Raw genomic sequence first — 23,434 nt, 5'->3', positions numbered from 1 at the left:
CTCATATCCCTAACTGCCATAAGCAGTTGATATCTTGTCTAGCGCAGAAGAGAGCAAGCAAATATATAAATTTCATTAAATGAGATATGTACATATCATGATAGGTATATGTATCTGCATTTATGTGTAAAATTAAATGATATATAATACATTAAATCAGATATAATTAGATTTTAATTGAACAATAAATCAAGAGACCTTTCAAATTTTTTTTATTCAAGGGGTGGGACTCGAACATACACTTTAATTGGCGGATCTATCATTACGTGCAAAGTTATTGTCGTAATTGTACTAGTGATTAATCTTTTGTAATAATTTTAACTTTAAAATTTGGAAAAATGAAAATGTAAAAAATAGATCGCAAGTTGTCAACTAAGTCAAAAGAAAAAGAGAGACGTCCAAAATTTCAACTACAAAATAGTAAATCACAAAATTAAAATTAATAAAAAATAAAAAATAAAACCTAATCCTAACCAACCCAAAAGGCACAAATAATGCAACACCATAGATTACTGAAAACTACAGAGGGCCTTTCCGTCATTTCGTATCATTTACTGGCCCTCCGTAACCGTCTCCCGGACACGATGAGGCACATCTATATATAGCTGGAGACGCCTATCTTCCTTTCTTGCTCCGCTTGCTCTCGATTCTCTCTCTGTTCTTTCTTCTCCATTTCCTGTCTCTGTCTGTCTTTCTCTCTCTACTTTCATTCTCCCACTACTGAATTCGAAGTTTAATCGTCAGTTGAAGCATCTTTTGGTTGTTATTGCTCTGGATCAGGCTTGTAAGTCACGAATCTGTTGCTGCTTGTGTTATGCTCGATTATGTTCATTTGATTCTGGATCAGACTTGTGGTTGATTTCGTTATTGAAGTTGTTTTATGAAGTGATTGTGTCTCATTTTTTGTGGATCTGTTCATGAATGTGCTTTTTTTTTGAATTTTGAATTTTGAATTTCAGTGCGTATCAGTTGCTTGTACTATAGCTGGATCTGTTTGTTGTAGATCTCATTTTTTTATATTATGATAGATCTTACTGGATTCAATTTCTCATTTGGAAAATCAATTGTCATCTGATTGTTTATATGGGCATTACTGGTTTTCTGCTTTCTTTTTCTTGGTCCGAAATCAAAGAGGATTATTCTATACAGAATCGAAACTTCACCTCTCTGTATCAGATTTAACTGATTGTTACTATTTATGATCCCAATTAGGGGAGGAAAAGGGAGATCAACATTTACTCTTCCTTTGGTTTCCCTGCAACCAAATGAACCTATAGGTTAGTTGATCTGGTACTAATGGATGTGTAGCACTCATTTCTTCAGTTATTTATTCATTTACCTTGGTAATGTGTGAAGTAGGATCAACATTTACTCTTCCTTATTTTATTGCTTGCTTTGTTCTGTGACATTGTTTGACGTAGTGATCCATACTTTATTGCTTTAATGTGATCTACATTGGTTTTTTTGTCAAAATATATTGTTTTCCTTGTGGTTCTAAATCTAGTTTCCTGTAATTGTGGATATGGTTTTAAATCTAGTTTTCTGTAATTTTGGATATGCAGAAATAGCTTGGACAAAATGGCTACTTATACTCCAAAGAACATCCTCATTACTGGTGCTGCTGGGTTTATTGCATCCCATGTTTGTAATCGGCTCATCCGTAACTACCCTGACTACAAAATTGTTGTGCTCGATAAGCTTGATTACTGTTCTAATCTGAAAAATCTACTGCCCTCCAAATTATCCCCCAACTTCAGGTTTGTTAAGGGCGATATTGGTAGTGCTGATCTTGTCAACTACCTTCTCATCGCAGAGTCCATTGACACAATAATGCACTTTGCTGCCCAGACCCATGTTGACAACTCCTTTGGTAATAGCTTTGAGTTTACCAAGAATAATATCTACGGGACCCATGTCCTTCTTGAGGCCTGCAAGGTCACTGGCCAGATCAGGAGGTTCATCCATGTAAGTACAGATGAGGTCTATGGGGAAACAGATGAGGATGCTGTTGTGGGAAACCATGAGGCTTCTCAACTTCTCCCAACAAACCCATACTCTGCAACCAAAGCTGGAGCTGAAATGCTTGTTATGGCTTATGGTAGGTCATATGGTTTACCTGTCATAACAACACGTGGAAACAATGTTTATGGGCCCAATCAATTTCCTGAAAAATTGATTCCCAAGTTTATCCTACTGGCAATGAGAGGAAAAGTTCTTCCAATTCATGGAGATGGATCCAATGTGAGGAGCTATTTGTACTGTGAGGATGTTGCCGAGGCTTTTGAAGTTATACTTCACAAGGGAGAGGTTGGCCATGTTTACAATATTGGGACAAAGAGGGAAAGAAGAGTAATTGATGTGGCCAAAGATATATGCAAAATTTTCGGGATGGATCCAGAGACAAATATCAAGTTCGTGGAGAACAGGCCTTTTAATGATCAGAGGTACTTTCTGGATGATGAGAAGCTAAAGATTTTGGGCTGGTCTGAGCGAACTGCATGGGAAGAGGGGTTGAGGAAGACCATGGAATGGTATACTCAGAATCCTGATTGGTGGGGTGATGTCTCTGGGGCACTGCTCCCTCACCCAAGAATGTTAATGATGCCTGGTGGGAGGCACTTTGATGGATCTGAAGAAAACAAATCATCAACTTACGTATTAAGTAATTCTACCCAGTCCAGAATGGTGGTTCCAGTAACCAGGAGCAGTGGCTCTCCTCAAAAACCACCCTATAAGTTCTTAATCTATGGCAGGACTGGCTGGATTGGGGGGCTACTTGGCAAGTTATGTGAGAAACAGAGTATTCCATACGAGTATGGAAGGGGCCGTCTGGAGGATCGCTCATCACTAATAGCAGATATTCAGAATGTTAAGCCCACCCATATATTCAATGCTGCTGGTGTGACTGGGAGACCCAATGTTGACTGGTGTGAATCCCATAAGACAGAAACTATTCGCACCAATGTTGCTGGAACATTAACGTTAGCAGATGTTTGCAGAGAGCATGGACTCTTGATGATAAACTATGCCACCGGATGTATTTTCGAGTACAATGCTGCTCATCCTGAAGGTTCGGGCTTTGGGTTCAAAGAAGAAGACAAACCAAATTTCACTGGCTCCTTCTATTCCAAAACCAAAGCCATGGTACATTTTACTTGGAACATCAGATTATATGTCAAATTTTCATCTAGTTCTTGAATTCTTGTTTCTAAAACATGTCCTTTTGTGATGCAACAGGTTGAAGAGCTCTTGAAAGAATATGATAATGTCTGCACCCTTAGAGTCCGAATGCCAATATCATCCGACTTAAACAACCCTCGCAATTTCATCACCAAGATATCTCGTTACAATAAAGTTGTCAATATCCCCAACAGCATGACCATCTTGGATGAACTTTTACCTATTTCTATTGAGATGGCAAAGCGGAACTTGAAGGGTATATGGAACTTCACGAACCCTGGGGTTGTTAGCCACAATGAAATTCTGGAGATGTACAAGAGTTACATCGACTCCAACTTCAAATGGGCGAACTTCACATTGGAGGAGCAAGCCAAAGTCATAGTTGCCCCTCGAAGCAATAATGAGATGGATGCTACAAAGTTGAAGACAGAGTTCCCTGAGTTGCTGTCTATCAAGGAATCACTGATTAAGTATGTCTTTGAACCGAATAAAAGGACCTAAGCAGGGTAAGCATATGTAGTTGAATGTCTTTTGGATTGCATGTTACTTCTCGCATAGTTCTATATTGCTCACCTGGGATTCATTGTTAGCTTCATTCCACAGTATTACCATTGGAATAGAAATTTGTTGAGGATAAGTGCCTTAGTTATGCTTCTTTAATTAGGTTTTTTCTTGTTCTTTATGGAAGAAGTATTTTAGGTGGCATCTTCGCCAGGTGACTCTTGAAAGCTTTTCTACATTTTCATTATCTGCAAGCTTGCAGAAGTGTATTCTCTGTAACTGATTAGGGTAATGTTTGTTGTTCTATTATTTATTATTTTGCTCAAAAAGTTGAAGAATTGTGTTATTGCATAAATTCTTTGCTAATTCCCTCCTCTGATTTGGTAGTGGAAGATCTATTCATGTCTCATGATAAACTTTTTTTCTGAACATAGCTTTGGCCATTTGCTGAGAGGATTCCTAGTATGAGGAGTCAATGGTAGCAGGATGGATAGGAACTTTTTTTATTGAGTATGCAATGTGGTTGTGCATGATAACATTATAAATGGGTTAATACAATTATTGGCACACTGAAAGATGACTAGGGTTCCAATTTAGCTATTGAATGTCAAATTGTTCCAATTTTCCTACCGACACTTTAATTTGTGCTAATTTGGTCACATGGGTAGAAATTTCTCATTTCGGTCAATCAATCTGTTGTACTAGTACGCCAAACAGTCAAAACTTGAAGATAAATTCAATAATTATATGATTTTCATGAGAATTTCTTATAGATAGTTAGCACGAGAGTCCTATATATAAACAAATAAATTGAAAACGACAAAGAGTATACCACGTCTAACAAACTCCTAACTTGTGAGATACTCCTATAGAACAGATCAAGCAACAAACAAATTCCCTACTAAATAGGGATTATTGAAATAACCACTAAAAAACTTCAACACAAATGCCACAAGTGCTATTGCCGTGAAGTTGTGCATGTCAACCGGTGATTGGTGAACCTAAATGGACCATATATATAGCGAGCAAAAGAACGTATAAAGCCGGTCTAGGCACATGCCATACTCTTCTTGCAGCCTTCTTTGGTACACGATCCACTCATAGTGTTCATAATCAAGATGGCTGCTTGACATTTCGTTTGATGAGCAATAGCAGTGGTGCTGCTACTGCTCTATCTCGATTTGTTTTGAATTTTACTGTAGCTTTTGTGTTTAGATTGTGCAATTAATGGAATCAATTGCTTTTGTTGTTTTAATTTTTTGGATTACTATAGTGGATTTAACTTTTTTGACACAAGCAAAAATTGACATGTAGGATCAAATTATTTTAATAGTCAACCTGTCACCTCAGTAGATTGACTGATCCAAATTGCTCAATTATGCGCAGGTGACTTAATTGACACAAATTAAAGTGTTGGTTACTAGTTTTGAACAATTTGGCAATCAATGACCAAATTGGAACACTTTCATCTTTCGGTGGGCAATAGTTGTATTAACCCCATTATAAATACCATATGACATGAATACATTTTTTTTGAAATACTGTTGATAAATATGCTTCTCATTTGAATCGAAACTTAGACACACATATATCTAACCCAGTCGATTACTAAATGAGCCATCTCTTGTTGGTATATGGCATGAATACTTGATAGAGTCATAGATTTAAAGTGTATGTAATTAAATTAATAATAAATTTAATTACACAAGTAGTAGAATATATTTTACTAACATATTATAAAAAAGAAGGGAATTATAGTAATAATGTTATAAATCATATTATATAAAAGTACACTACTATAATACTAAATTATAACGCGACAAATCAAATTAAATAATAAAAAATATTAAAAGTTAAATGGTAACTGTGACGCGACCGGAAGTCAAAAAAACTCAAAGAGTTTAGGAAACTCAAAATTCTTATTGAAGGCAAAGTAATAACTGTCTCAACAAAACCCTTCTAATGACATATATATATATGACTAAGAAACCCTAATAAGTCTAGAAAACCGAATAATACTTGGAAACAAATAAGGGAAACCAAAAGAAACTAAAACACCTCCATAAATAAGGTAAACGTCGATTTCCATCCTTGATTAGGACTCTTCAACTAGGTTCCACCGAAGTTGACCAAGCTGAATTTCAATTCAATTCTTAAAAAGATATTATGGGACCCATAACTCCAAGCGGATCAAAAGTTACGATCACTTTTAGATTTACCGTTAAACCACTAAACCGAACTTCGTTTCTTGACCTTTCGATGCTCCAAACAGTCCAGAAACTCATTCACAACAACGTCCACATCATTCCCCTCCGCTTAAGAAGAATCCAACTCCGAAGGATCTTGAGAACCCAGATACAGAGGCTCCTTGACCGACACCAAAATGTGTGTGTGTACTTACCCCAAGTGTAGGGTATCGTCAAATAATAAACCGGTGAGTCCGGTATCGATCCACGAGGAAGCAATGCAAATTTGAAGTGAATGATATGCAAATGACTAGCTAACACTAATAAACACAATGAATATCAAATAAAAGCAAGTAAAAGAAATGGGCCGAATGACTCGGTAGCATAAGCGATTTTGTAATCAAAGTGAGCACAAAGTGGATTTAAAACAATTAATTAAAAAAACCTAGTCTCTAGTCCGTCCCGGTGGCTACTCGGTTCTCATACTCAAGGTATCATTGCAAACACACACAACCATACACAATGCATTGTGTGATACTATCAATCATGCATATGCAAAGAGAATTGGGATATAAGACTTCAATTCATGCATGTAGGCCATCGGGTCTCTTAATCTACGATGAACGTAAAGGGATAAACACCTAATATTATGGATTAATGTTCCCCCTTGGGGCTCGGCTTGGCTAACACCCTAGTTTCACACTCAAAGATCAATTAACCATAACTCTCCCATGCACATTCCTAAATTAACCCAAAACCCCATCATCAATACACATAATTAATAGCTATGCAATGAAAAACTCAATTAATTAAGGAAATCATGCAATGGGTTTAACAATTCTCAATCGAACACATTAGATGCAATCCCTAGACTATACAATCCAAGAATACAATCAAATATGTCATTCCCATAGATCCAATCACACAACTATCACGAAATTAAAAGAGAGAAATCGAAGCTACGATTCTTTGAGCATACCTTGAGTAATCGAAACCTTGCACCCACCGTTCGGGACTAGAAACTAGAAAGAGAACTTAGCCACTCATTATAATGAGAATAAACATCAATTTTATAGATGAAAACCAATGTTTACAAACAAGATCACAAGAACTAAGTAAAATCCTAGAGAGAGAAAGAGAGAGAAAAACAATGGAGGCAAGAAGTTGGAGGAGATGAATTATGTGAAGGAAGACCCAATTTTAGGGTTTTCTTCTCTTTTTACAATAGAAAATACCTAACTACCCTTATAAAATCGTTTCCCATTGGTTACATACATGATTTACCCTAAGTGCCCTTGAAATTTCGGTGCAGAAAATTGCAGATTCGCCGTAGGTGTCCGGACGGGTGTCCGGACAATTCATGCGTCCATCAACTTTGAAGCCTCTGCCTCAATTTGTGAAGAAAGCGTCCGGACGGGTGTCCGGACAGGTGTCCGGACACCTTGGGAAGTGTCCCGACACCTCACAGCAAAAAGTGCCCAAAAAGTGCTCCAACTTGCCCGAACAAGGTCCGATTCCTACAAAACCAAGGGGAAACATTTGTAAGTGTAAAATTAAGCTAAAATGCAATCAAATACATTAACTAAGTGCTAGAACATCCTAATTAAAGGACATTAGAACCTCAAAATAGAGGTCCAATCACACCCCCCAACTTAGACGTTGCTAGTCCCTAGCAATGAAACCACTACCTAAAACTAAAATCTACTAAATAAAATTCTAACTCACTGACGTAGGCATCACGGTTGCATTTAGCGCATGCAACAAGCCTTTAAACCCCTAGGTCACCCTAGTGGACGAGTTGTAGTCTCGTGAGGGCTTATCAGAGCGATACCCACAAACACTTGCCAAGGGATCCACTATTACTTTGAAAGTACCATAATGATTCTTAAATTCTCGCGTGCAAGAAATAGAGTTAATCCCCTAATTCCCCTGCTTGGTCAAAAACATGCAAAATCTTTGGAAAATCAATCTCAATCCCCTTAAAAATGACCAAGAACATTTTATACTATGAAAAATATATGTGCAATCAAACTAGACAACTCAACATATTCACACAAGCAAAACCTTGTTATGGACCCTTTTGGTGTTCATAAATTCCCAATCCCAAATGTACACAAAAACATGAAAGCATTGTGCTAAGTGAATGACTTACACAATTGAATTAAATGTATGTGCTTATAAAAGATAATTTGGATGGGCATAGTTTTGAGAAAGAAATCACCTACAAGAGCAATTAATGCATTCACCAACTTACTTGCTTACCTTGGATCAAATTCATCAAAAGGTTAAATGGGTTGTAATGTGGTCATGGGACAAGGTAGGAAGAATTTGGATCTAGGTAACAAGTTGCAAGGTTAAGTTTAAACATGTGAGCTAAACTCTCATTTTTGTCACCCCTTCCATTGTACCACAATTTCAAACACTTCTCATCCTTTACACACAAAGGATTAACTTTATTGCATACACCTTTTTCTTTTTTTTTTCTTTTTCTTTTTTTTTTTTTTACAACAACCCTCATAATTTTTTTCGTAATAAGGAGGGATAATATCACTACTGATTTATTTTTCAAGCTCCTACTCAACCTTGCAACCAAAGGTGGGAAATATTTAAGGAAGTGGTTCACACAAGGCTTGTAAGTAAACTAAAAAGGCTTAAAGAAATTTAGGCTTATAATCACTCACAAATGAATAGGCTAGGCTCAAATCTCTCAACCTAATGAATCATTCAATCCTAAGTTCACAGGCAAGCGGCAAAATACAAAAATCACACTTCTCAGTAATCAAATGTAATGGATGCAAAGCTACTGAAGAACACGCTCATAAGATGTCAAATGAATATCAATGAAAAACATCACCCGAAACCCAATGTGTATCAACGAAGAATGGCTCAAAGGAATGAGAAGGGTAAAAAGGTAATTTTTCAGACAAAAGGATCCAAAAACGCAGTCCTACAAATGCTTCAATGCCAAGATGTCTGCTTAACTACACAAGTTTATATCAAACTAGGTCTCAATCATCCCAAGAAAGATTGATTACAATTATTCCACTCAATTGCATGTATCAACTTTACAAAAGAAATCAAGAAACCTACTCTACACTTGCACGTTTGAACAAGAATAAGAAATTAACATTCAAATTGGTAGTGAATTCCAAAGGCCTCTACCCTTCCCCTCCTAAAGTCCATCTAGCATGTATGAACAACAAAGCGCAACACAATAAGATAAAGGGTAGGAAGTCATACCATACTCTTCAAAAGTGGTTGGAATCATGAGAAACGAAGCATGTCCTGAAAAAGTTAATACCAACCACACTATCCAAGCATGACACAACAAGACTTTTTTTTTTTTTTTTTTCAAATTTATGATATTCACAAAAGCACACCAAAATAAAGCAAGTTTCACAATGGATTCACAATTCCCTCACCCCCCAACTTAAATGAGACATTGTCCCCAATGTCAAGAATGGAAAACAAGGCAAGAACAAATTGTGAAATGCATTGTGAACATACAAAAACACACCAAGAATGAATAAAAAAATAATCTAACACTACATATTTAAAAGAGAGCTATTTTCACGCACACTAGGAAGGAGTGGGATCCACAAGGTCCCATTCTTCGGCCAATTCATTAAAATTTTCTAAGTATGGTTTCAAACGTTGGCCATTAACCTTAAAAGTTTTTCCACTCCTAGGATCATCAATGTCAATGCTGCCATATGGGGAAACCTTACGGATAATAAAAGGTCCGGTCCATTTGGTACGTAACTTCCTGGGAAACAAGTGTAACCGGGAGTTGTATAAAAGAACCTTTTGTCCCTCATGAAAAACTTTCCTCACAATGTGCTTGTCATGGTATCTTTTCATTTTAAGCTTAGCAATTTTAGCATTTTCAAAAGCATCATTCCTCAACTCCTCAATCTCTTGGATTTGGAGTTTGCGATGCCCCCCAACTTGATCGGTGGAGTCATTCAAAGTGCGAATGGCCCAATAGGCCTTGTGCTCCAATTCCACCGGCAAGTGGCAAGCCTTGCCATAGACAAGTCTATAAGGAGACATTCCAAGGGCAGTCTTATACGCAGTACGGTAAGCCCACAAAGCATCAATCAATTTTGAAGACCAATCTTTTCTATTGGGACCAACCGTTTTTTCAAGAATACGTTTAATCTCCCTATTTGCCAATTCCGCTTGGTCACTTGTTTGTGGATGATATGGGGTGTCAAATTTGTGCAAAATGCCATATCGTTTCATCAAAGTTCTAACCGGGGCATTGCAAAAGTGAGACCCACCATCACTTATGATGGCTCGAGGCATCCCAAATCTTGAGAAAATGTTTTCTTTTAAAAATTTTATCACAACTTGGTGATCATTTGTTCGAGAAGGGATGGCTTCTACCCACTTGGACACATAATCCACACCAACCAAGATATACAAATAACCAAATGAATTAGGGAAGGGTCCCATGAAGTCAATGGCCCAACAATCGAAAATTTCCAAAATGTTAATAGGTTGGAGGGGCATCATCTCACGTTTTCCTAAATTACCTAGCCTTTGGCAATTGTCACAAGATAGGCAATAAGCATGGACATCTTTGTGCAAAGAAGGCCAATATAAGCCACTTTGAAGAATTTTGGCTGCGGTCTTTTTGGAGGAAAAATGGCCTCCACAAGCATATTTATGGCAAAAGGCCATGACACTTTCAAATTCATTATCGGGAATGCACCTCCTAATCACTTGATCAGAACAATACTTGAACAAATATGGGTCATCCCAAAAGAAGTTTCACACATTGCGAAGAAATTTGGATCTATCAATCGTACTCCAATGAGATGGCATGTTTCCGGTCACCAAAAAGTTGGCAATGTCCGCATACCATGGAGTCAATTTAGAAGAGATGGCATTAGTGAGGAGGAGTTGTTCATCCGGGAAATGCTCATTGATGGGTAGGCCATGTGAAATCAAATTTTGTCCGGGAAGTCGAGAGAGATGGTCGGCTACTACATTCTCCACTCCTTTCTTATCTTTAATTTCAAGGTCAAATTCTTGAAGTAAGAGAATCCATCTTAACAACCTAGGCTTGGCATCAGCTTTTGAAAGTAGATACTTCAAAGCTGCATGGTCGGTAAAGATGATGATTTTCGAGCCAACCAAATAGGACCTAAACTTGTCCAAAGCAAAGACTATAGCTAGTAATTCCTTTTCGGTGGTGGTATAATTCACTTGAGCATCATTCAAAGTCTTACTAGCATAGTATATAACATGAGCATTCTTTTCTCTTCTTTGTCCTAGGACCGCCCCAACCGCCACATCACTTGCATCACACATGAGTTCAAAGGGCATACTCCAATCGGGAGTTTGCATAATGGGTGCGGTGGTTAGGGCACCTTTCAAATCATCAAAGGCTTGTTGACATTGTGGTGTCCATTCAAAAGAGACATCTTGAGCAAGCAAGTTACTTAAAGGTTTGGCAATGGAACTAAAAGAATTAATGAACCTTCTATAGAAACCCGCATGACCCAAAAAAGATCTCACATCTTTAACACATGTAGGGGGAGGTAACTTTTGAATTAATTCAATTTTTGCCTTGTCAACCTCTATCCCTTTGGATGACACAATGTGTCCCAATACAATTCCATGCATCACCATGAAATGACACTTTTCCCAATTGAGAACCAATTGGCTCTCCTCACATCTTTTTAACACACATGCCAAATTAGCAAGGCATTGGTCATAGGTATCTCCGTAAACCGAGAAATCGTCCATAAAGACCTCCACAATCTTCTCAACCATGTCACTAAAGATACTCATCATGCACCTTTGAAAGGTAGCCGGAGCATTGCATAACCCAAAAGGCATGCGTCTATAAGCAAAAGTTCCGAATGGACATGTGAATGTGGTCTTGTCTTGGTCTTCTAAGGCAATCTCTATTTGATTATATCCAGAATACCCATCAAGGAAGCAATAATAGGCTCGACCCGCTACTCTCTCAAGGACTTGGTCAAGGAAGGGTAAGGGGAAATGGTCCTTTCTAGTAACCATATTGAGTCTACGGTAGTCAATACACATACGCCACCCGGTTTGAATTCGAGTGGGCACTAATTCGTTCTTGTCATTCTTAACTACCGTAACTCCGGACTTTTTGGGGACCACTTGGGTAGGAGATACCCATTTGGAATCCGCTATGGGATAAACTATCCCCGCGTCAAGCAATTTTAGCACCTCCCCCCTAACTACCTCCTTCATGTTCGGATTTAAACGTCTTTGCATTTGTCTAATGGGCTTAGCTTCCTCTTCCATGTAAATCCTATGAGTACAAACCAAAGGACTAATACCCTTCAAATCAGCAATTGTCCAACCTATTGCCCTTCTATACCTTTGCAACACTTGGACAAGTTTCTCTTCTTGGGAAGAAGTAAGTAGGGAAGATATCACAACAGGGTATGACTCATTTTCTCCCAAAAACACATATTTCAGCTCACTTGGTAAGGGTTTCCTTTCCGGTGTTAGTGGCTGCTCTAAAGATGATTCAAGCTTAGTCTTGGAAGGTTCTAATTCCTCAATGGGTGGGTTGAATCGTCCTATGCTATGGATAGCTAAAGACTCCAAAATCTCATTAATTTCCTCTTCCTCAACTAAAAATTGACTACCTTTTTCACTCGAAGCTAGCACACATTCCACCGAATCCCTAGCAAGAGTTTTCTCTAAGTTCTCCTCAACATATGAATGGATCCAATCTACTTCCCTAATGTCTTCAAACTCTCCCATTTGCTTAGACACATTAAAGATGTTCATCTCCGCTGTCATATTCCCAAAAGATAGCACCATGACACCATTCCTACAATTGATCAAAGCATTTGAAGTTGCTAGGAAGGGTCTACCTAGAAGGACTGAGATTGGTTTGCTAAAGCTAGGGAGGGGTTGAGTATCTAAAACCACAAAGTCAACCGGGAAATAGAATTCATCCACTTGAACTAGCACATCTTCAACTATTCCTCTAGGAATCTTGACGGATCTATCGGCTAGTTGCAAGGTAATTCTTGTAGGCTTAAGCTCACCTAACCCCAATTGTTGATAGACCGAGTATGGAAGGAGATTAACACTAGCACCTAAATCCAACAATGCTTGTTCAATCCTATGGTTCCCTATGACTATTGGAATGGTAGGGCAACCGGGATCCTTATATTTAGGTGGAGTGGTGGCTTGTAAGATGGAGCTTGCTTGCTCCGTAAGAAAAGCCTTCTCCTTCACATTCAATTTGCGTTTCACGGTACACAAATCCTTGAGGAACTTTGCGTACGAGGGAACTTGTTTGATGGCATCTAAAAGAGGTATGTTCACTTTCACTTGTTTGAAAAGTTCAAACATCTCTTTGTGTAGAGCCTCATTGGTTTTCTTCCCTAAGCGGTGAGGAAATGGTGGCCTTGGGATACACTCTCTTTCCTTAGATGTGTCTACCCTTGTCCTATGTGATTGCCCCTCACTCTCCTCTTCTCCTCTTGGTATTTTCTCACATTTTTCTGAATTTCTGGATGAAGTGTCCGGACAATCCAAAATAGGTGTCCGAACACTTGCACCTAGTGAATCATTTTCCTGCACAAATTTCTCCAAACTCTCTTCCTTTCCACTATTTCCTTTGTCCTTTTTCCCCACTCTATCACCAAAATTCTGCACATCATCACTTTGATCAACATTCTCATTTGGTATGGGTCTATCCACAATGCGTCCATTCCTCAAAGTGAGGATGGATTGGGCTTGTTCATGTCCACTCACCCCCCCACTAGTAGATTCTAGCAAATTGGCTTGTTTGGATGGATTGGGGTATGGTTGAGCTGGGAATTTACCCTTCTCATATGTGGTGAGAGTCTGGGTGACCTTAGTGATTTGACTCTTAATATCCTCAATGGCCCTATTGGTCTGTTCTTGGAATTTGGTGGCCTTTTGATTCTCCCCTATTTGAGCTTGCATGAAAATGTTAAGAGTGTCTTCAAGAGACCTCTTAGGAGGTGGAATGTAAGGTTGTGGAGGTGGTTGTGCAACACTTGGAGGAGGCAATTGTTGTTGGGGTGGATTGGGGAGTGATTGGGATTGAACATTCCCATCATTCCTCCACCCAAAGTTTGGATGATTCCTCCAAGGGTAATTCTCATTGTACGAATTGTTGCCTTGGTGATTGGTAGGGTAGGGCTTCCTTAAGTTCTGAGAATTGTTCCCATTGTAACCTTGCCCAAATAGGACTTCCTTACAAGCCGGTAAGGCATTACACTCATCCGTCCTATGATCCCTACTTTCACACAAAGTACAAGCAACTTGTTCATCAACACCAACTGCATTTATAGGGGCCTTTTGTGACTCTAAGGACTCCAATTTCTTGGACAACAAAGCAAGTTTAGCATGCACATCATCATTTTCATTCAACACAAACTTGCCACTAGAGTTTGGCACAACATCATGTCGGGTTAGTGGAGGAGCTTCCCAAGATCGAGATTCCTCCGCCAACCCATCAAAGAAAGTGAATGCTTCATTGGCATCCCTATTCAAAAAATCACCTTGAGTCATGGTGGAGACCAATTTCTTCAAAGATGGAGTCAAAGATTTGTGGAAAAAATTCACAATTTGAAATTTTTGAAATCCATGGTGAGGGCACATAAACAACAAATCTTTAAACCTCTCCCAAGCTTGGAAGAAGGTTTCATGTTCTTTGCAATGAAAATTCATGATTTGTGTTTGATAAGAAATGGTACGGTGGGAAGGAAAATATTTGTTGAGAAATTCTTCTTGCATTGCCGCCCAAGTCGCAATGGATTGGGGGCGCAAGTTCTCAAACCATTGTTTTGCATGATCCTTCAAAGAGAATGGAAAAAGTTTGAGTCTCAAAATTTCTTGTGTGCATGTAACATCACCAAAAGTAGTACACACCGATTCAAAATCACGCACATGTGAATAGGGTCGTTCCGATTCCATTCCATGGAATTTGGGAATCATTTGGAACATGGATGGTTTAAGGCTCACATTTTGTTGGTTCGGTGGCATGATGATGCAAGAAGGTTGAGTTTGCCTTGCGGGATGCGTAAGCTCCCTCAAAGTGCGATGCTCTTGGGCATGAATGTACTCCACAGGAGGAGGTGCATGTAAATTTTGTCCGAAGGGAGCATATTGTGGCACTTGTGGCATTGGATAATACATGGGATGCACATAATTGTATGGGGGTGGTATATGATATGCGGGAGGCATATTGGGAGGTTGGTAGACATTTTGTGGGGCGATTTGTGCCGTGTCGTCTTGTTGAAGTGGTTGAGGTGCATTTTGCAAAGCATGCTCAACTTGAACATTTGGTAAATTTTGGGCATTTGGCACATTTTGGGCATTTGGCACATTTTGGGCATCTTGCCCTTGTGCCGGATTCATCAATTCATCAATGTTCACACGTTGCAAAAGACGACGCAATACATCGAGATTGATATCACCCCCACGTACACTCCCTGCATCACTCGCATTTATGTCACCACCTCTCCCATCTCTATTAGACCCATGCCCACTAACACTATCTCTAAGATGAGACATGATGGCAAGGAACAATAGCAAGTAGCACACGAAAGTAGCAATCAACCACGTCAAGCAACACAAGATTTTTTTTTTATATATATATATATTTTTTTTCAATTAATGAACAACCAAGAACAAGAGCAAAGATAGGAATAGAACAACGATCAACCGTAGGAACAATAACACACCAAGATGTAGCAAGTAGTGATAGAAAGAAAAATGCGCAAAGCTCTCTCAAACAACGTATCACTACCAAGCAGCAAACAAGGTGGCATCCATCGCCCACAGGAATCTAAGTTAGCCCCATCCGCCAAGTTCTCCTCACAAATTTTTTTTTTTCTCTTTCCAGCAACTACACTAAATCAACTACACTAGAAAGCAAGTAAAAGGGAGGAACGAAGTTACCCTTGAAGCGTGACCGTGCTCCTTCCTTATTTGATGGTGTTTAATAGCATAAAGCTAGCGTCTACAAGCCACCCAGCTCCTTCTTTGACATCCGCTTCCCCGGCAACGGCGCCAAAAACTTGACCGACACCAAAGTGTGTGTGTGTACTTACCCCAAGTGTAGGGTATCGTCAAGTAATAAACCGGTGAGTCCGGTATCGATCCACGAGGAAGCAATGCAAATTTGAAGTGAATGATATGCAAATGACTAGCTAACACTAATAAACACAATGAATATCAAATAAAAACAAGTAAAAGAAATGGGCCGAATGACTCGGTAGCATAAGCGATTTTGTAATCAAAGTGAGCACAAAGTGGATTTAAAACAATTAATTAAAAAAACCTAGTCTCTAGTCCGTCCCGGTGGCTACTCGGTTCTCATACTCAAGGTATCATTGCAAACACACACAACCATACACAATGCATTGTGTGATACTATCAATCATGCATATGCAAAGAGAATTGGGATATAAGACTTCAATTCATGCATGTAGGCCATCGGGTCTCTTAATCTACGATGAACGCAAAGGGATAAACACCTAATATTATGGATTAATGTTCCCCCTTGGGGCTCGGCTTGGCTAACACCCTAGTTTAACACTCAAAGATCAATTAACCATAACTCTCCCATGCACATTCCTAAATTAACCCAAAACCCCATCATCAATACACATAATTAATAGCTATGCAATGAAAAACTCAATTAATTAAGGAAATCATGCAATGGGTTTAACAATTCTCAATCGAACACATTAGATGCAATCCCTAGACTATACAATCCAAGAATACAATCAAATATGTCATTCCCATAGATCCAATCACACAACTATCACGAAATTAAAAGAGAGAAATCGAAGCTACGATTCTTTGAGCATACCTTGAGTAATCGAAACCTTGCACCCACCGTTCGGGACTAGAAACTAGAAAGAGAACTTAGCCACTCATTATAATGAGAATAAACATCAATTTTATAGATGAAAACCAATGTTTACAAACAAGATCACAAGAACTAAGTAAAATCCTAGAGAGAGAAAGAGAGAGAAAAACAATGGAGGCAAGAAGTTGGAGGAGATGAATTATGTGAAGGAAGACCCAATTTTAGGGTTTTCTTCTCTTTTTACAATAGAAAATACCTAACTACCCTTATAAAATCGTTTCCCATTGGTTACATACATGATTTACCCTAAGTGCCCTTGAAATTTTGGTGCAGAAAATTACAGATTCGCCGTAGGTGTCCGGACATCCATCAACTTTGAAGCCTCTGCCTCAATTTGTGAAGAAAGCGTCCGGACACCTTGGGAAGTGTCCCGACACCTCACAGCAAAAAGTGCCCAAAAAGTGCTCCAACTTGCCCGAACAAGGTCCGATTCCTACAAAACCAAGGGGAAACATTTGTAAGTGTAAAATTAAGCTAAAATGCAATCAAATACATTAACTAAGTGCTAGAACATCCTAATTAAAGGACATTAGAACCTCAAAATAGAGGTCCAATCACTCCTCCGGATGATAAAGAGATAAGTCAGCAACATTGAAAGTGGAAGAGACATTCATGTTTGTAGGAAGATCAACCACATAAGCATTATCACCAATCTTCTTCAAAATCTTGTAGGGATGGATCTTCAACTGTCGCAGCTTGCCATGTTTACCAGCTGGAAACCGCTCCTTGCGCAAGAAAACCATAACATCGTCGCCTACATTGAAGGACCAAAACTTGTGTCTTTTGTCAGCTTGGGATTTGTACTTTTTCCAACCTTCAGTAAGCCTGTGATGAACCTCAGCAATAATATCAATATTGTCCTCCGCAGGCTTCTTTGCAACAGCATTGGTGCCAGGAAGATGAACCAAATCGAGGGTATGATTTGGAACCTTCCTGTATACAATAGAAAAAAGCGATTGTCCTGTAATTCGATGCTTAGCATTGTTGTAAGCAAACTCTGCTTGAGCCAAAGAAAAATCCCAATGCGTAGGACATAAACCACAAATACTCTGCACAATGTCCCCTAATGTCCTGTTCATTACTTCTGTTTGCCCATTAGTCTGTGGATGAGTCGTGGTACTCTTCTTCAAAGGACAATTATATAGTTGCCACAAATGTCACTAGAAGTGACTCAGAAATTTGACATCTCTATCGGAAACAATTGACTTCGGCACTCCATGCAAACGCACGACTTCCTTGAAGAACAACTTCGTGATATGAGAAGCATCGGACGTCTTACGACATGGAATAAAGTGTGCCATCTTGGAAAACCTGTCAACAACAACAAAAATAGAATCAACACCACGTTGAGTTCGTGGTAAGCCAAGGATAAAATCCATGGACAAATCCTCCCATATGGAATCTGGAATTGGTAATGGGATGTACAATCCGGTATTTTGCACCTTCCCTTTTGCCGTTTGACAAACATAACACCATCGCACAAACTTCTCAACATCCCGTTTCTGTCGTGGCAAAAAATAATGATCCTGCACTGCCGCCAATGCCTTATGAACACCTAAGTGACCTGCCAAGCTCCCTCCATGCAAATCACGAATTATTTTCTTTCGTAACGAACCAACCGGAATACATAACTGATTGCCTTTCATAAGAAACCCATCATGCAAGTAAAAATCTACAACCGTATGCTGTTGCCGGTACTTTCCCCAAATGTTAGGAAAATTGGGATCACTCGAAAATTGTTCTTTGACACAATCAAATCCAACAATTTCCGTACGTAATGCTACCAATAACGAGACACGCCTACTGAGAGCCTTTGTCACAGTATTAGTACTACCGGATTGATGCATCAACTTATAAGGAAAATTTTCTATATAAGCCGACCACCTTGCATGTATTTGGTCAGTGAGTTGTTTCCGACTCTTCAAAAACTTCAATGCCTTATGATCGGTATACAACACGAACTCCTATCCAATCAAATATTGCTCCCAAAAATTTAAAGCACGCACCACAGAATATAATTCCTTGTTATATGTTGACCACTTTAGCCTAGATTCATTGAATTTCTCACTGAAGAACGTGATAGGCCCCTTTTCCTATGACAACACCGCTCCAATTCCCACACATGATGCATCGCACTCCACCATAAATAACTTGTCAAAATCTGGAAGCGCCAGAACAGGAGCACTACCCAATTTTTCCTTCAATAGCTCAAAACTGCGTTGTGCCTCGTCAATCCATTGAAAACTACCCCTCTTCAAGCAATCTGTCAATGGCGCTGCAATTATACTAAAATCCCTTATAAAACACCTATAAAAGGTTGCCAACCCATGAAAACTCCGAACCTCCCGGATCGACTTCGGTATAGGCCACTCCTTAATAGCCCGAATTTTCTCTATATCCACATGAATACCCTCGACACTAACTACATACCCCAAAAATACCAATTTCTTCGCCATATAAATGCACTTTTTGGAATTAATGTAAAGTTTTTCTTTCCTCAAAACAGTAAAAACTTTCCTCAAGTGCTCAAGATGCTCATCCATAGATTTATTATAAACCAGAATATCATCAAAATAGACAACAACAAATTTCCCAAGAAAATGTTTTAATACCTGGTTCATTAGCCTCATAAAAGTGCTAGGAGCATTGCAAAGCCCAAAAGGAATCACCAGCCACTCGTACAAACCCTCCTTCGTCTTGAAAGCTGTCTTCCACTCATCACCGGGTTTGATACGAATCTAGTAGTAGCCACTTGTCAAATCAAACTTCGTAAATATGGAAGCTCCATGTAACTGATCCAACATGTCATCCAATCGAGGGATTGGAAACTTATATCCCACCGTAATTCTGTTAATAGGCCTACTATCAATGCACAATCGATAAGTTCCATTTTTCTTTGGAACTAGCAAGGCTGCTACCGAGCAAGGGCTCATGCTCTCCCGAATATGTCCTCTATCAAGGAATTCCTGAATCTTCTCCTTAATAATCTCATGCTCCTTAGGACTCAATCTGTAATGAGGAACATTCGGTAAACTTGCTCCAGGAACTAGATCAATATGATGTTGAATGTCTCTCATTGGAGGCAAACCTGAAGGAATTTCATTTGAAACTATCTCCCGTAATTCACTAAGTAAAGCCCCCACTTCAACTAGATAATAAAAATTCGGGTGATCTTCAAATTCTCCCTTAACTACCACAACAAAAATCTGTTTGGACTACCTAAAGTCCCTTGTCAGCTCATGTTCGGAATCTATGATTGTTAGGAAAGTTTGCCACTCCACTTGAGAAGCTTTGGGGCTCGAATTTCCCAAAGGCAATAACGTAAACTTCTTTCCATCCTTTTGTACTCGATAAGTATTCTCTCTTCCTGCATGCTGTGCATTAGCATCAAACTGCCATGGTCTACCCAAAATTATATGACAAGCATCCATCTCCAGAATGTCACAATAAACATCATCCCGATACTTGCCAATAGAAAAAGAAACTGGGCAACGTTCTGTCACCCTAACCTCCTCCAAAGGCTTAATCCAACGTACAAAATATGGCTCAGGATGTTTTTGAACTCCTAATTTCAACTTCTGTACCACGCCCTTACTAATAATATTTTCTTGGCTACCACTATCAATAACCATATCAAAACACTTACCTCCAATGGTGCACTTTGTTCTAAACAACTTGTGCCGCTGAGAATTGGAATCTTGTTTCTCTGATAGCAACAATTCTGGATCATGTATGACCGCCTACCATCATCATAATCATGTACTTCTTCATCGGGACCGCATAGAATTTCATCCTCATCTTCTTGCTCATCATAATCCTCATCGTGTTCAACCATATAAAGCGCCTTTGATCTACACTCATTCGATTGATGACCTGGTTGACCGTATTTATAGCATTTAATTGGGCCGAGTTTGGCATAAGGATTATTGAATTTATGGTTCTCCTTCGTCATCTGCTTAGTACTCCCTTTACTTTCAGCTACCTTTTAACCTCCACCAGGCCATTCGTATCGACTATCACCAGAACTTCCTCCACTGTTATTAGCTACACTCCCACTTTGATTACTCATTGTACCTCTCTCTTACTGTGTTTTCTTTTGCTCGACATAATTTCGACGAGCAAAACTGCTACGTTCATTGCGCTCTATATGTATCATCGCTTCAGCTTTCAACGCCAAATTGACCACATCACCTACATGAAGAATAACCTGCACACCAATCTTTTCTCAGAATAACAAGTACCTTGACACCTGCCGTGATTCTTATTCCCCTGTATTGGTCCGTTCAGCCAATCTATAAAACTCCGCTGTGTATTCATTCATAGATAATCTATTCTGTGTGTAGTGTTGATATTGATGGAATATATATTGCTCATAATCAGGCGGTAAAAACCTACCCTTCAGCATCCTCCTCATTCTAGTCCAAGTTCGGACCTTATCTTTACCCTCATGAAGTCGTGATTCCTACAACCTATCCCACCAAGCTGAAGCCCCTCTCTTTAGCCGAATATCAACATATTTCACCTTATTTTCTTTTGGAACGGATGCAAAATCAAAGTACCTCTCGACCTCTGCCAACCAATCGAGGAACCCTTCGATGTTCACAGAACCATCAAAATAAGGAATATCAGCCTTCATACGAAAGTCAGACTGAGCACCATAGTTCTGTTGTTGTTGTCCAGCGCCTATATTTCTCAATTCAAAATCCTCTACATGATCATCCGTAGATGAATCCTCGTCTCGATTGAGGTATCGGTTGGATTGTCTATGTCACTGAACTTGGACACCACCACCTGCTGCATGATTCTAGGGTGGATTACGGGCAACTCCCTCATCACGTCTTCCCATAGCATCTCGCAACAAACCTGTAATTTCATCGAAGCAAGCAGTCAATGCTACTACTTCAGTCTGCAATTGTTGTACTTCGACAACGCTTGCATTACCACCAACGTTATCTTGTGCCATCAGGTTAGGGAAAACCTCTTCTGATATCACTTGATGCAACGGAAGTCAAAAAAACTCAGAGTTTAGGAAACTCAAAATTCTTATTGAAGGCAAAGTAATAACTGTCTCAACAAAACCCTTCTAACGACATATATATATGACTATGAAACCCTAATAAGTCTAGAAAACCGAATAATACTTGGCAATAAATAAGGGAAACCAAAAGAAACTAAAACACCTCCATAAATAAGGTAAACGTCGATTTTCGGCCTTGATTAGGACTCTTCAACCAGGTTGCACATAAGCTGCCCTAGCTGAATTTCAATTCAATCCTTAAAAGGATATTATGGGTCTCATAACTCCAAGCGGATCAAAAGTTACGACCACTTTTAGATTTACCGTTAAACCCCTAAACCGAACTTCGTTTCTTGACCATTCGACTCTCCAAACAATCCAAAAACTCATTCGCAACAACGTCCACGTCAAATTGGGTACCCAATGGTAAATGATTTCGATTTTAAAATTTATATGATTTTTTAAATAATTTCAAAACGATTTTGGTATAAGATAACTTAAATGGATATGGTTTTGATATTCCTTAATTGAAATCATACCTGATCCGTTGCCATCCCTATTACTTATATATTACATAGCTTGTTTTCCTTAATAATTTCATACTGACATCATCATCTTTTTTTCTTTAAACAAACAATAAGACATTCTATCTCTCAAAATATGTCAGATTTAAAAAACACATATATCCAGAATCAGCAAGGAAAGATCTTTCCAATGAGACCCACTATCGATGTTTTCTGAAACTGAAAAAGCTAGTCAAAAATTAGGAAAATGTCCATAAATAATAAAACGCTAATGTTAAGGATTGAACTGTGAAATTTGTCCAAGATAGCATGATAGCAACCAGTCTTGATGACCAAGCAAAATTTCACTTTGCAAGGTTTTTTTCACTGAAAATTCCTCTAAAATAAAAAATACTGAAATTTCACTATTTAAAATGTTCTGAAAATAGTGAAATCTCCCTAAATTTGTAAAACAAATTTCGTTGTTTGAGGCATACATTTTGTGATGATCCGTCTCGGAGGGAGAGTGCAAAATTACCAAAATATCTCAATAATACAAATTTCTTTGCAAAAAAATCTCCATAACTCATTTATTGAATCCAAAGTAAAATCCAACTCTTCATAAAAAACATTTAAGAAATAATTAAATATGTCTTTACGAATAAAACATGCGGAAGTCTTTAATAATGAAAAAAAAACCATCTTGTAAAAGTTTGGGAGAGCTCCTCCTCTAGGCTCCTCCTCTCACCGCTCTGGCGCCCCCTCCCTTCCCCCTTTTCCCTCCCACTTCTCCTTCCCTTCTCCTTCTCTCTCTCTCCCTGCCTCAATCTCTTCTTCCTTCTTTCCCATCTTCTGTCTCTCCTTCTCCCCCTTTCCTCTTCTCTGCCTCTTTTCTCCCCTTCCCTCTCTTCTTTCCTCTTCTTTACCTCCCATGGCTCAAATATTCCCTTTCTTCACCTAGATTTGTTTTATTTTTGTTATGTTTTTGTGACTTGAATAAGGATTTTGCAGCGATTCTCTTCTCCGGATTTCAATCTCTTCTAGTTATCGCGGATCTTCGATCATTGACATTTTATGTGTTTCGACGACATTAATTCATAATTTTTGTGATGAATTTTAGATCTGAGGG

General features: G+C 38.9%; 1 protein-coding gene and 1 pseudogene across 2 annotated transcripts; both read left to right on the top strand.

The window, feature by feature from the left end:
• The first annotated feature begins 617 nt into the window (after nucleotides 1–617).
• LOC119985766 (trifunctional UDP-glucose 4,6-dehydratase/UDP-4-keto-6-deoxy-D-glucose 3,5-epimerase/UDP-4-keto-L-rhamnose-reductase RHM1-like) lies at nucleotides 618–4,079 on the top strand. Of its 2 annotated transcripts, none has more exons than XM_038830144.1 (3): nucleotides 618–784; nucleotides 1,563–3,144; nucleotides 3,238–4,079. In XM_038830144.1, the coding sequence occupies exons 2-3, from the start codon at nucleotides 1,579–1,581 to the stop codon at nucleotides 3,679–3,681; spliced, it is 2,010 nt and encodes a 669-aa protein (XP_038686072.1). In that variant the 5' UTR covers nucleotides 618–784; nucleotides 1,563–1,578; the 3' UTR covers nucleotides 3,682–4,079. The 2 variants fall into 2 exon arrangements, with proteins under 2 accessions (XP_038686072.1, XP_038686073.1); XM_038830145.1 differs by lacking the exon at nucleotides 618–784 and adding an exon at nucleotides 846–851.
• A 10,408-nt stretch (nucleotides 4,080–14,487) lies between these two features.
• On the top strand, nucleotides 14,488–14,587 carry LOC119986343 (annotated as a pseudogene).
• Nucleotides 14,588–23,434: the final 8,847 nt, after the last annotated feature.

This window comes from Tripterygium wilfordii, chromosome 19 (genome assembly GCF_013401445.1).
Source record: "Tripterygium wilfordii isolate XIE 37 chromosome 19, ASM1340144v1, whole genome shotgun sequence".
Classification (NCBI taxonomy): Eukaryota; Viridiplantae; Streptophyta; class Magnoliopsida; order Celastrales; family Celastraceae; genus Tripterygium; species Tripterygium wilfordii.
The sequence above is the reverse complement of the archived record's forward strand: the minus strand, read 5'-3'. Positions and strand labels throughout refer to the sequence as shown.